Source organism: Montipora foliosa, chromosome 1 (assembly GCF_036669935.1).
Source record: "Montipora foliosa isolate CH-2021 chromosome 1, ASM3666993v2, whole genome shotgun sequence".
Lineage (NCBI taxonomy): Eukaryota > Metazoa > Cnidaria > Anthozoa > Scleractinia > Acroporidae > Montipora > Montipora foliosa.
In genome coordinates this window covers 56,339,316-56,352,674 of record NC_090869.1, presented here as the reverse complement: position 1 = coordinate 56,352,674, position 13,359 = coordinate 56,339,316, and the positions used below count along the sequence as shown (strand labels likewise).

The following is a 13,359-nucleotide window of genomic DNA, read 5'->3' as shown; positions in this document are numbered from 1 at the left end:
TGCGGTTAAAAACAGGGCATGCTTTTCGTGTTCAAAGATAAAGCTGCATCAGAAGTACTCACACAGTAAACGAGCCTACGGTTCTCGGAAATGATAGTTTATTTGAAACCCCCCGAAAAAGTCTCGTAGTTGTCAACTCTCTGTGTAACTCTCCAAAAGAGTGAGACCAATAGTAAACTACAATAAAAAATTGGACTATGTATTATATTGCGAGGTTATAATGATGAAAAGGGTTTCTTTTGCAATCCTCGGTCGATCCTGCGCGCTCCATGAAATGGCGGACCTTAATTCAGGATTGGATCCTTTACTTGCTTAAAAAATTATACAGAAAAACGGGGCTGTTCACATGTATTGATGGGGGAAAAAAACCACTCTTCATCGAAAAGGTTAATCACTTCAATTTAACACTTCATTCCCTTTTAACACCGCTAATTAATTACGATTTTTAAGCAGTTCCTATATTCCTTTCTAGTGCTCTATTTCTCTCAGCTTTACATTTCATTGTTCATTGAAATTTTGTCTTGTTCTTCTTCCTCGGCTTCTCTCGAAGGTGTCTTGGCTTTACATTTCTGAACATTTCATCGTCTCTTCTCTCGTGCTTCTTTCCGGCTCTTTATCCCGTGGCTTGTCACTAATATAATTTCCCCCCAGAATGGCAAAAAACGCTGCCACGGGATTTCCTGGCATAGAAAAACTGTGCGCACACTCCCGTTTCTAGTGGCTGTTCCTGCCTCCCATCTTCACCCCGACGGTCTGTACGGGTGGACGTACATGACGTTCATAACCAACAGTTTCCATAAAAGCTGCCTATCGTGACTACTATCGTATTTTCTCATATTTGTGGATAGTAAAAGCGATCAGTTCTTTGTAATCATTAGTCTTCCAGGAGGGAGTTTGGTTAAATGTCCCAAGATCCTGTACTTCAATGTACAAGACGTTGATTCGCTCAAATAAACTTCCTGACTGGTCTTCTGAATCTCGATCGTAGTGATAATGATACCAACAAGTAATTTGGCTGGACGACCATTTTATCAGCACGTACCGCCCAAGTTTGGCAAGTAGTTTATGGAAACGGCTGCAGAACCGGTAGCCTCCTCAAGTTCTCTCAGGGTTGTATCAAAACATGGCATTGTTTTGGACTACAGTTAAGGGCAGGAAAATGAATCTTTTAGAGTAGTTGATATTTGTCAATTTTTCAACAAATTAACGTCACTATTCATTGATCTGTATCATTGTTATAAAAAGGAAAAATTTAGACCCGTCTGGATTTGTTCACCGAAGAGTCCTCCGAGTTTACTACTTGTCCATCGAGTAGTATGTGATTTGAGTTTAATGTATTTGTACAAAGTTGGTTATGTTGTTCGAGCTCACGCATACATCATGAAGCCAAACGCACCGTTGACTGTTTGTTAATCAGGCTGTTTTCATGTAGAATTGTCCCTTAAATTTATACAAGGAACCTTTTACTAAACGGGAAACTTACTTTCCTTTGCGTTTGCCTAAGAAATTGAATTACAGACCCCTCCCCTACTTCGAAGTTAAGAAGCAACCGGTTAATCATAAAGATAAACTTTTTGAGGATATGGTGAGAAGTCTGCAAAAAAGGTGTGTGAATTTGATGGAATCACCAGAAATAAAAACAAAGTTTGTTTTTAGTGAAACATCAAAATTCCAAAGAGGGGAGGAAAAATTTTGCTTTAAGGAGTTGGTCTAGCTTCTTCATGTGCAATCTCATTGTCAGAGCATATTTATTGATCATATTGACAAGAGTTGAAATTTTTTTTTTTTCGCTCTTTTTTGTTAGAACTAGGATGAACAAAGGTTTGGTAGCATATATAGTAAACCAGTAAAGAAGCTGCCAAGACAACGTTCTCCAAAAAAACTGAAACGATTAACCTTGACTTAAATTACTTTGTCTGTTTCGATCATTTTCAGGTTTTTACTTTGAAATACAAGTCTCAAAGTAAATGGAATCCTCAATTTTATACGAATCACCTGTTTTCTGCACTGACGACAACAGCTATGTATTATCTTCAGTGCAGGCTGGAGAAGAAACGCCAGGAAAATCTCCAAATAAGAGGATCAGTTTTTTATTTGCCCCACCCAAAATGAATGTGTATTAATAATAAAATCTTTTCATCTCATCCGGGATGAAACCGGTAAATAAAAACCTTCCGTAAAATGTAATATAATATTAACACTTGACTCGAACCTAGTAACGCATACGAGCTATTTTTTTGTTTAATTGTCACCTTTGAACAGCGTAATATACTGTAATGAGATTTTACATAAATATCAACTGTCTAGTGCCTATGTTGTTTCCTACAATCGACCATAAATGTGACAAAGTTTAAATGGGAAACCTTCAAAGGAAAACTGAAAAAAAAATCATTTGCCTATTGAAATGAGAAAAAGCATGTTTTATACCGATTTTCAGCAGGGAACGAATTCTTTACTATAGCAGAACAGCTAGACTGTTGAGAAAAGGGACGTGATCCATTTGGAAAATCGTTGGTGTTAGATGGAACAGGTTCTGTTCGCGACGAGAATGAGGAAACTTGTTAGCCCAATTTTAGCCACTGGTGTTTAATCAAGAATGCCCTAAAGACAACATTTTGAAAATGTCCGTTAATTCCGATGAGTAAAAGGGGAGAAAATCATGTTACATATGATTCTGTCTATCTCAAAAATAAAAGAAATGAAACCTAATTTAAAATTTACGCTAGGAATGAGTAAAACACCCAGCAAGACTCCGTTCAAAGACTGTTGTTCCTGCTACTTTGTCGTCTCCAATTTCGTATAATGAAAATTTATTGAATTTACATCGCATTCGAACTACTTCCTTGCGCTAGTTTATTGTGAAGACTTTTTATTGTTTCTTAGGTGAGTCCATAAATGGCGGTCTTTTTCAAATTCCCCCAAATATAAATTTTTCACATTAGACATGACTAGCCACATTCGAGAACAAATCATCCTTTTAATTTGGCACATGTAAAAGAGCTGCAGTTGACAGCACAGACAAACTATTGGGCTGTTAATACCCACGCCGTTTTGTCGGTTTAGTTTTGTGGACACAGCACGGATCGAGACAGGAGGCTATTATCTGCGATTATCACCGACTTTGTTAAATTGATTCAGTCTCCTATGGAAATACATATAATCAAGCTCGAGCTAATAATTGTCGAGTTTGCAGAAACAAGCCCTTGGCGCTTTGCTTTATAAGTATTGAGAAACAATCCCAGCAGTAGTTGCTCTATTCCAATCGAGGGTGTAAGAACTTCAAACTCGTCGTCACAATGAACGCCGCAGTGGCAATGTCTCACGATCATGAACATGGAGCGGGAATAATTTCATCAGCAACAGTCGCCATTGTTGGGAGGAATTTTCAGCTTGATTATTGTCTTCAGCTACTATTTTAACGAACCATCGTCCTTTTAGTCACACTCTTCAGCGATCACCTACATTATTTTCGATCTCGCAGTACCACATATTTCGTGGCAAGTCTGTTCTTTGAGGCGATTTCCTTTCAGGCTTGTTTGTACAGCCTTTGTATTCGGCTTGTGGTAGAGGTCACGGGGCATCTATAAAGAGGCCACGCTTAGGCATTGGATCAGAGGAGAGCAGGCACACCCAACTTTGCGATATTTCGCTTATTTTTCACATGTGACTAAGATCTCAATCTTTACAGCTGTTGCTTTATCATTGGACAGATATCTAGCTGTGAAGCTTTCGTGGCGATACAAAAACCTTGTAACAATCCGAAAGGTCATTGTTTGTAACATTTTCCTTTGGCTGTTCTCTGTGATGTTTGAAGTATCACATTCTATTGTAGAATCCGAAACACATTTTCCATTTGGTTGATCTTCACCTTCAAACCACGGTCCCATTAGTTCTTTTGAGTTGCGTTTATGCTGATTACATTGAATTTCGTCGCTACTCAGAAACGAAACGTCGATTTTGGACAGGCCCTTCCAAGTGGAAGATCTCGTACATTTGTTCAGAACATTCGACTAGAAAAGAAGATAGTTTGGACAGTCGTAATAATCAATGTGGGTGATATTTATATCTTTTTCGCCGTATTTAATCGCAAAAAATTTAGAAAATGGCTGTTTAAAAGAAAAAAGCAGTGGATGTAGTGGGATGGGTTTTGAAACCTTAAAAGCTCTTTCAGTACCAATGTTGTGTATAAGCTCTGCGCTAAACCCATTCCTTTACGCTTGGAGAATACCACAATACAGGCAAGCCCTAATTGCGGTTAAAAACAGGGCATGCTTTTCGTGTCAAAGATAAAGTTGCATCAGAAGTACTCACACAGTAAACGAGCCTACGGTTCTCGGAAATGATAGTTTATTTGAACGAAAAAGTCTCGCAGTTGTCAACTCTCTTTGTAACTCTCCAAAAGAGCTAGACCAATGGTAAACTACAATAAAATTGACTGTGATATATGTGCGAGGTTATAATGATGAATGGGTTCTTTTGCAATCCTCGAATCTGCTTCCACGAAATGGCGACTTAAATCAAGAGTGGATCCTCTCTTGCTTAAGAAATTAAATTGAAAATGGTCTTGAAATCTGATTGGTTGTTTAGCTTTTGTGTTTTTTCTCATTGGCTGGGGAAATGGTGTGATTTAGAGCAAAAAATAGTGCGATTTGGGAATAAATCGCACTGCTTAGAGCCAATCAGATTGCAAGGATCACCAGTGATTTCTAAATGGATGTAATAAAATTGAAAACGGGGCTCTGCACATGCATTAATTGTCGAAAAGCACTCTTCATGAAAAAGGTAATCACTTTAATTGAACACTGTATTGGCTTTACCACCGCTATTTCCTGCGATTAATAAGCAGCTCTCTTTTTAATAATAAGTTATTTACGTTGGCCGTATGGATGAGGTGAGCGAACTATGTGAATAATAAACGAAGAAGCGAAAACAGATTGTTATCAAGCTCGAAATGCAACTTAAAGTTTATTTTATTTTTTCTTTTTTTTTTTTTTTTACTTATCACTAACGTCAGGAAAAGTTGGTTTTATCAAATTAGCTCAGTGAAAAATGTCGATGTGCCAACATGAAAAGAGAAAATGGCTAATGTCTCGAGTCTTACAGTAAAAAACCGCATATAAGAACCTGTTAGGCAAAAATTTTTATTTTAAACCTTCTTTTAACAAGAACCTATTTAGTCTAAAATTTTCACTAGGTTCTTGGAGGCACAGATGAAAATACAGAAAAACAATTAGTCTAGGTTTCAGTCAGTAAGATTCAAAGAATGACCTAAAATGCTTGCTAGTACTTTGGAAAGATAAATTTACTGTATGGTTATCATCTAAACTGTATTCTAGATAATTATTTAATACCGCATTATGTTATCTGTGTTGATCGCTAGTGCCCCTATCAAATTAAGAACCTATTTACATGTAAAAACCTAACTCACCTAAAACCCAATAAATACCATTTCTATAAGCACCTATTTAGGCTAAGTTGAAAAACTTAAGGTTCTTATTCGCGGGTTTTTACGGTACCTCTTCGTGAGTCAGCGGATTTCGGTTCCGTCGGAAACTAACCCCTTCATGTCTTTGTTTAGTTAAACTGCGCTGTACTGAAATGCTTCATATAGCTTTTCTCATTAAGAAGTTTAAGTCTTTTGCAGTTTTAATATTGACCTCTGTCAACAATAAAATGACAGATGACGAATTAAAAGATCATTTCAAAAGAGGGCAAACCATTATACGAAATGCTTTATTCAAACCCTTCATGAATGGCAAATTCAGCGGCTTAACATCACATTTACAGTTGAGCTGAGCTGATTCATTGGTCTTTAGCTACAGATATCGAGCAAGTGTCACAGGAGAGAGAAAAAGGCATGCACGATACGAGAAGTTTGGTGCTTTTATGATGAACAGCGCACAGTGTCCCGCCTGCCACTTTAATAATATAATAATAGGTTGTCTGTCGAACTCAAGAATAACATTAGCAAAGCACAAAATGAGTTGATGGTTTGAAGCCATCAGTTTTAGTTGAAATGAACAAGTCTCAACAGTGGACACGCATGTGGCTCTGAAGTCCAAAGTCCGAGGCACACACGCGGCCACAGATCGGGCATGGTGTGCCACCAGTTGTGATTGGGTCCTTCGCTGCTCTTTTATGGGGATCCCTAGCCTCTACAATACACAGGCGGTGGTCAAGCTCGAATTTTCTAGCAGCTTTCTGGACAGTCGCTCGCCATCCAGATCTATTGGCTGCGGCAGTCTCCAGTTCCTTTGGTTGAATTCCTGCCCATTTGAGGTTGGACTTGAGGTTGTCCTTGTATCTCTTCTTGGGTCGGCCTTGGTTGCATCTGCCCTGAGATAGCTCTCCGTAGAAAAGCTGGCGAGGAATCCTGGATTCGTCCATTCGGATACATGACTAGTCCAGCGTAGTTGGGCTTTGAGGACCATAGTCTCGATACTGATAGTCCTTGCCCTCTCTAGAACTTCTTGGTTCGAGACGCGACCTTGCCATTGTATCTGCATAATGGAGCGCAGTGAGCGTGTGTGGAACTGCTTGAGCTTTCTTAGATGCCCACGGTAATGAGTCCAGGTTTCACAGCCGTACAGCAGTGATGGAAGAACTATTGGGTTGTAGAGTCTGACCTTAAGTTTGGTAGACAGAGAGATGTTTTTGTGCTGTAAGATCTTGATACGAAGTCTGCCAAAAGCCTGGCTAGCTTTCTGAATCCTGTTTGTAATTTCCCTGTCCAGAGTCCCATCATTAGAGATGGTACTCCCTAGGTACGGTATTAGAATGACTCTTCATTCTTTAGCTGAGTGCCATCGATGGTGATACAAGGCTGTTGAGGACGGGTCGCTGGTGCAGGCTGGAGAAGGACCTCTGTCTTGCTGACACTGATCGTTAAGCCAAAATGTTTTACAGCTTCAGAGAATACGTCAACAATTACCTGCAGATGGTGTACATTGTGGGCCATAAGAGCACAGTCATCGGCAAACAGCGCTTCAAGTAGTAACCTCTCTAGCGTTTTCGTCTTTGCTGTCAGACGCCTCAGGTCAAATAGTGACCCATCGAGACGGTAACGGTGTAGATGCCCAGATCCAACTCTGGTGGCATGAAGGATAACTTGTGTGAAGTAGAGGTTGAATAACACTGGAGCGAGCATGCATCCTTGTTTCAGTTCATTTGAGATATCAAATCTTTCAGAGGATTTGCCGTCTGACAACACTTCTCCAGTCATGTCATCATGAAGCAGTCTGATGAGGGTGGTGAATTTCGCTGGGCAGCCAAGTTTCCCAAGGATGACCCACAGCGCTTCTCTATTGAACGTTTCAAATGCTTTGGTCAGGACGATGAAGACTGCATAGAAGCACATGTTCTGCTCAGCTCAGTACATTTTTCTTGAATCTGTCTGACTGTTCAGATCATGTCGGTTGTGCTGCGGTTACGGCGAAATCCACACTGCGACTCAGGTAGATTCTTCTCTGCAACTGAAGGAATCACTCTGTTCAGCATAATACGAGCTTGAATACTCCCGGAAGTAAAGAGTAGAGATATGCCTCTATGGTTCCCACAGTCTGCTCTTGAACCCTTGTTCTTAAATAAGGTGACAATGGTTGTGTCACGAAAGTCAGCTGGCATTTCTTCCATTTCCAAGATGCTGAACTGGTTCCATTTCTCGGTTGAGACGTCAGAACTTAGTTCAGCAGCAGCAAGTTCTTCATCCAGTTTGAACTAGAAACTTTCAAGATATTGAGTCTGCTGAAGTTTGGCGACGTTGAATAATCTTCTGGACAGTTTCGGGTGCTTTCGATGGAAAGGGGGAATAATGAGATTTAGTGTGGAGCGGATGAGGCTATGGTCTGTCCAGCATTCAGCTCCTCGCATAGCTCTGGTAATGAGGACATGCCGTACATCACGCTGATGGACGATCACATAATCGATAAGATGCCATTGTTTGGATCTGGGGTGCATCCAGGAGGTCATGTATTTGTCTACCATTCTGAATACCGTGTTGGTGATGACCAAGGCGTTTTCAGTACACTTGTTTAGCAGCAGGAGACCGTTGGCGTTCAGATTACCTGTGCCATGTCTGTGATCACTCCTTCCCAGTGACTGTGATCACGGCCATCTCGGGCGTTGAAGTCCCCAAAGCAATATCAGCTTGATATTGGCAGGGACAGAGTCAAGTACAGAACTGAGGTTGGCATAGAATTGCTCGATTATCTCCTCTGGGCTGGTAAGCATCAGCGCGTGTGCACTGATGCTTGTTGCGTACCGGTTGTGGCCGAGGAGTAAGCGGAGCTTCATCAGTCGCTCGTTGATGCCAATAGGCAGGGTAGGAAGCTGCTTCGTGAGACTGGATTTGATAGCTAGGCCGACTCCGTGGATCCTGTCCTCGTCCATGGCCTTTCCTTTCCAGAAGAAGGTGTAGCCACCAACTGGTTCTGTAAAAGACCCCTCCTCTGCAAATGGAGTCTTTCTTAATGAATTAAGGCTGCAATGTCGATGTTGTATCTTCATAGTTCTTTGGCAACCACAGCTGTCCTCCTTTGAGGTCTTCCGCTGTTGTCTCTGTCCATGAGAGTGCGAACATTTCATGTTCCAATAGTGAGTTTTCTCTTTCTCATTTGGATTCGACCGCATGTATGGATTATCTTCCAGTCGTAGCTAGCTGGTCAGATTGATGAAGGGCAGGCAATTTTTAGGCCACCTTTTCTCGGCCCCTCCCTTACTAGGGTGAGCAGTGCTGTCCTTAATAGGGCTGCTCAGTCGCCAAGGATGCTGCCGGACTCCCCTATATCCCCGAATATAGGGATGAACGACCAAAGTCCGAGGCCACCTACCTGCAGGATCAAGGCTACAACTGCCAGTGGTCACCTCCACCTGTTGCTTCGCGCTTCCCCCATCGCCGCAGGGCTTAAGGCGACTTGGTGAGGGATGAGATAAAACTCGGATGAATCGTGTATAGGTGAGTGGATGAAATGTGCAACGTAACCTGTCCGTGAATGATATTATAGTGGAAAAGCCGCTACACAGGAACGATCCCACACTCTCGGCCTTGAAAGTCAGGATCCAGTAAGTAACTCGATGGTCTCGTCGACGGGAACGTTCGTGAAGAGTGAGGTGACATCATAGGAGACTAAGATGTCATTTTCATCCAACTTCAGATCTACTAGTTCGTCAGAAAACTGAAAGATATTTGAAATCGTGTGGTTGTTAATCGATAACGGTTTCAGCTTCTCGTCCAACCATTTAGCGAGGTTGTAGTTGTAAGTACCAACCGCTGACAGTATTGGACACATAGACAGCGGTGGTTTATGTGTCTTCAGTAGACCGTATAGGTGAGCCAAGCTCGACCCTTTGGCTATGACTGATTTAGCAACTTCAGGTGGCAGGGTGTCCTTGACTAGTTTGTGAAGCTGTTTCTCTTTCTCCAGAAGTGGATGGTAATGCTTAGTTGGTCTTCCCCTTTTCTTGGGTTGTTCGACGCTGACTGGGACAAACTTTGTGTTATCATCTATGGATACCTTCTTTAGCAGTGCGACATACATGTCTTTGTTGAGTATTACTACACCCGAACCCTTGTCCGGTCTTGTGACAACAATATCCTCTCTTTTCTTTAGTCGGTTGACTGCTCTAAGTGGAGCCTTTTGTGGAGTGGCATTCTTGTGTTTGATGTAATTAAGAGCTATAGACTTCAGCGTCGTAGAAGTTAGATCCTTCGTGTCGGAATTAGCCAACTTGGGTTCGATTCTCCAGTAGAGTTGTTCAAACGATTCTTTAACTTCTCGTGCTTCGACCTTCTGTGGAAGTGCAAAGTTAAGGCCTCTGGATAGTATTAGTTTCTCAAAGAAAGATAGATTATATGAAGACATGTTCGTAATATGTTCATCAATATCCTCCGTTTTAGAGAGCATTCTAGGGATCTTCTTGGTCTGAGTATTCATCTGTTGTAGTAGTTGTTTTCGGCATAGGTTGCTGATGCTGTTGATTATAAGCGCATAACGAAGTGTTGTACATTGTTGCCGTACTTCAAGCCACTTTGAGTCAGATTCTCTCTTTAGCTCTGCGAGACGAGATTTTTTGTACTTAATTTCCTCGTTGAAAATACTTTCCTCGTAGGCTTTGGATGACGATTTCCATTTCTTTGCCTCAGTGCTGTTCGCTCTAGCGAAAGTTGGAGCTATTCCGAGAGTTTGGCAAATCTTTAAGTATTCGATCGCTGCTTTGCAGTTAACTATCTTCTTGCTGCATTACGAATTTCACTGTTCTTAGGCAATGCAAGACGAAGTTCGATTGTCTTGTTTATGAAATGCTTTTCATAAAAGAACTAAAACCTTCCTTAAATGTACAATCGGACTCCCTGAAGGCAAAACGTTTCTAGTGTTCTATTGTCTTACCATGACTCCCACGAGGATTTGCTAACATTATTTATTCAAACTGCCAAGTAACAGTTACTTTACAACTCTTGAAAATGACGCTTGAGAGCGTCGAAACGTCGAGTAAAAGTTTTATAATCATCATCAATTTTATTGTTAGAAATAAATATTCTTTTGAAATTTGCTGGTTGGTGTGAGACTAGAAAAACAAAAGAATATTTTATTTGGCCGCCATTATGAAAAAGGTCTATAGAGTAGGGTTTTTGAAGTGCTCCGTTCTTAAGATAGGGTGACTAAATTGCAGTATCCACCCCAACGCGCAAAACCAAAAAGATATGGTCTATTAAAACTGCACTACACGCCTGAATACAGGTTTTCAAGTTGAACAAGCGATTTTAAAGTGACGTCTGTAGCTTGTATTGCCGCACGTGCAAGGCCTTTTGGGCCTTAAAAAGGGTACCAAATCTCGTTTTTCTACCCTTGAATAGGGTCGGGGTTTGAGAACCTTGGCGGCACAAACCTATCCTTAACGGTAGGGAGTACCCCTCCCGGGGGAGTACCTTGCTGCCTTGCTGCTTGATTTCATTACCAAGAAGTAGGTATCAAGAAATGGCCTATTGTAGTGGGTCCAATTCGTTTTGACAACTTTAACCAATAGCCTTTTGTTGTTATTTGCGCTGAGGGAATTGAGCCGAGAATGAACGCGGGGGACGCGTACAAAAATTATATCTTAGAAATTATGTATCAACAACGAGTGCGAGTGTTTCATCGTAGGTTCCAAGCACCGAGAAATATTTGTGATATTTCTCGTTAATTTCACGAAAACTCATTGCGATTGCGTGTTTATAACATAAGGGCAATTTTTACTTGTCATTGTCGAAGCACACCGAAAAACAGTTACAGCGTAGGCAAACGGAGTAAAAAAACACTTGTTCGCTCACATTTTAGAGCGAAACAAACAAACAAATCAACTATTTCTTTTTATCGCGGCCTGATTTAGTGACTTAATATCATTCGAAGCAGAGTTACTCGCTTTTGTAGAATGTAAGGCCTGCCTCTTTAACAGAAAATTAGTGAATACAAGACAATGCAAGCGCGATGACTTAACTGGGATGTAATTTACTTTTTTAACAATTTTCTTTCCTTGAAGAAAAAGGCTCATATTGTTCACCCTCTCTTGACCTTCCACTTTCCCAAACCTTTGACATGCGCAATAAGCATGTGCTTTATTCGTAGTTTTCATTTGCTTTTGTCAGCGGAGTTTTAACAAAACAGAAGAGTATAGGATGGAATGACAGCAAAAATGTACCTTTACCGGCGTTAAGGGATTCGTTGAGAAAACTGACGGCAAATAAGCACACACCGATGACAGGAAAATAATGTGACTTTATTGTCAAGGGTCAGATTTTGTTATATATATCTTTATATTGAAGCCTCTGATTCGTGATTTAACACTCGGAGTATGCAAGTATTGTCAAGTGAGAAAAGCAGAGAGGCAGTTCAGTCGCGCTTTATTTGAGCTTTTAAGGCGCGCGAGTGCGATCGCGCATGATTTTTGAGGCGCACAACCGAAAATTTAGTCGCATGTGCGACCATTTGGTCGTTAACTGGACCTTATCAAAATGAAAAATCTTCTGGAGATATGCCGAAAAGCAGCCCTAAACAAACTAAAAATAAACACTCAGCTTTAAGTTTATATCCATCCGATGCTTGACTTGAATAACTACGGAGCCACCAGTGTGGTCCTGACCTCAGCCATGTATTTCAAACCTGGATTGAAACCGGCGAAAAATGCAGGAAAAAGATAATTAAACCGTTTTCTACTTGAACACGAAAAGCGTCGGCCGTTAAGAGCTTTAGTTGACGTAGTATCGCCGTGTAGCTGCGTCGGGCCACAGAAAGCGCGCGAAAAATGTTTTGTAGTTAACCAGGCTTGAGCCTGTGATCCAATCGGGGAAAAAAAACAACAGAGCAGTGGCTGGTCAGCTGGTCCAAAAATCAGCTGACCTCGATAAGCTGTAAACTTGAGCACGCGAAATGTTCACGTGATACTGGCCAGCGGATGCCTTGTTTTGACAGGTGTCAATTGACCATAACAGAGATGTACGCCGTAAACTAGCTGGAGTGCCAGCTGGAGTATGGCCTCGATATGGTCAGGTGATACCGGTCACATTGGCATACATGGACGAGTGGACGGACGCACGGTCACCAAAACGACTCGCACAGGTGGGTTACCATATTTTCTTGCCAATGGTGCTCCGCGCGCGCGGAGCTCCTCTATAGATCTGTTCCTCTCCAGTGTTGTTTCATAATAATATTTATGTTTATAACAGGACTCTTGTGACATGGCTTTTGATCACTCCTGATGAAGACAGACCTAGACATGAATGTTGAAACGTTGTTTCTTTGAATTATTATTTTTTAAGCTACAGTACATTCATAACTCCTCAAACCAGAGTATGTGTAGCATAAAACCACATCTATGTATTTGTGTTTTGTTTTTTCATTTAGAGAGGTGATGGCATGTATGCAGTGATACTTGTTCCTACAAGAGAGGCGAAGTTAATTCGTTTACATGTATTTCTCACTCACTCACTCACTCACTTGGTCGCCCAAAGGCGGACGATCACATGGCTCCTCCAGCCTTTGTGCTCCCTCATCAAAGAAGATATCTCATGAACACTTGATCTTCCTGTGACCTTTTTCAGCGTTGCTATGCACATTGTATGTACTTCTACTGTACATAATCTTTCAAAAGTAATAATCAAAAGAAATAATAGTGCCAAAATGGTTTACAGGACCTTAATGTAATTTAACAGAAAAAATGATATTGTGAAAATAAAAATTAAGTCATTCGGAATAATTATTGAAATGATATCATTGAAGAAAAGATAGAGCGAGTTTCAGTTGAGTGTCGTAAAACCAAAACCAAAGTCATTACCTTGGCCAATCAAAAAGGACGGAGACAATCCAGTAAACCAATCAAAACTCGAGG

At 41.0% G+C, this 13,359-nt stretch overlaps 1 protein-coding gene and 1 pseudogene across 1 annotated transcript; one reads left to right on the top strand and one right to left on the bottom strand.

The window, feature by feature from the left end:
• Window positions 1-4,290, top strand: part of LOC137971480 (adrenocorticotropic hormone receptor-like) — an 11,887-nt pseudogene extending 7,597 nt beyond the window's left edge.
• A 4,760-nt stretch (window positions 4,291-9,050) lies between these two features.
• LOC137971460 (uncharacterized) lies at window positions 9,051-9,860 on the bottom strand. The gene has a single exon (XM_068818287.1). The coding sequence runs from the start codon at window positions 9,858-9,860 to the stop codon at window positions 9,051-9,053; it is 810 nt and encodes a 269-aa protein (XP_068674388.1).
• Between the last annotated feature and the right edge of the window lie 3,499 nt (window positions 9,861-13,359).

Coding starts and splice junctions, on each gene's coding strand:
- LOC137971460 (XM_068818287.1), bottom strand. CDS start 9,860: ATGTCTTCATATAATCTATCTTTCTTTGAGAAACTAATACTATCCAGA.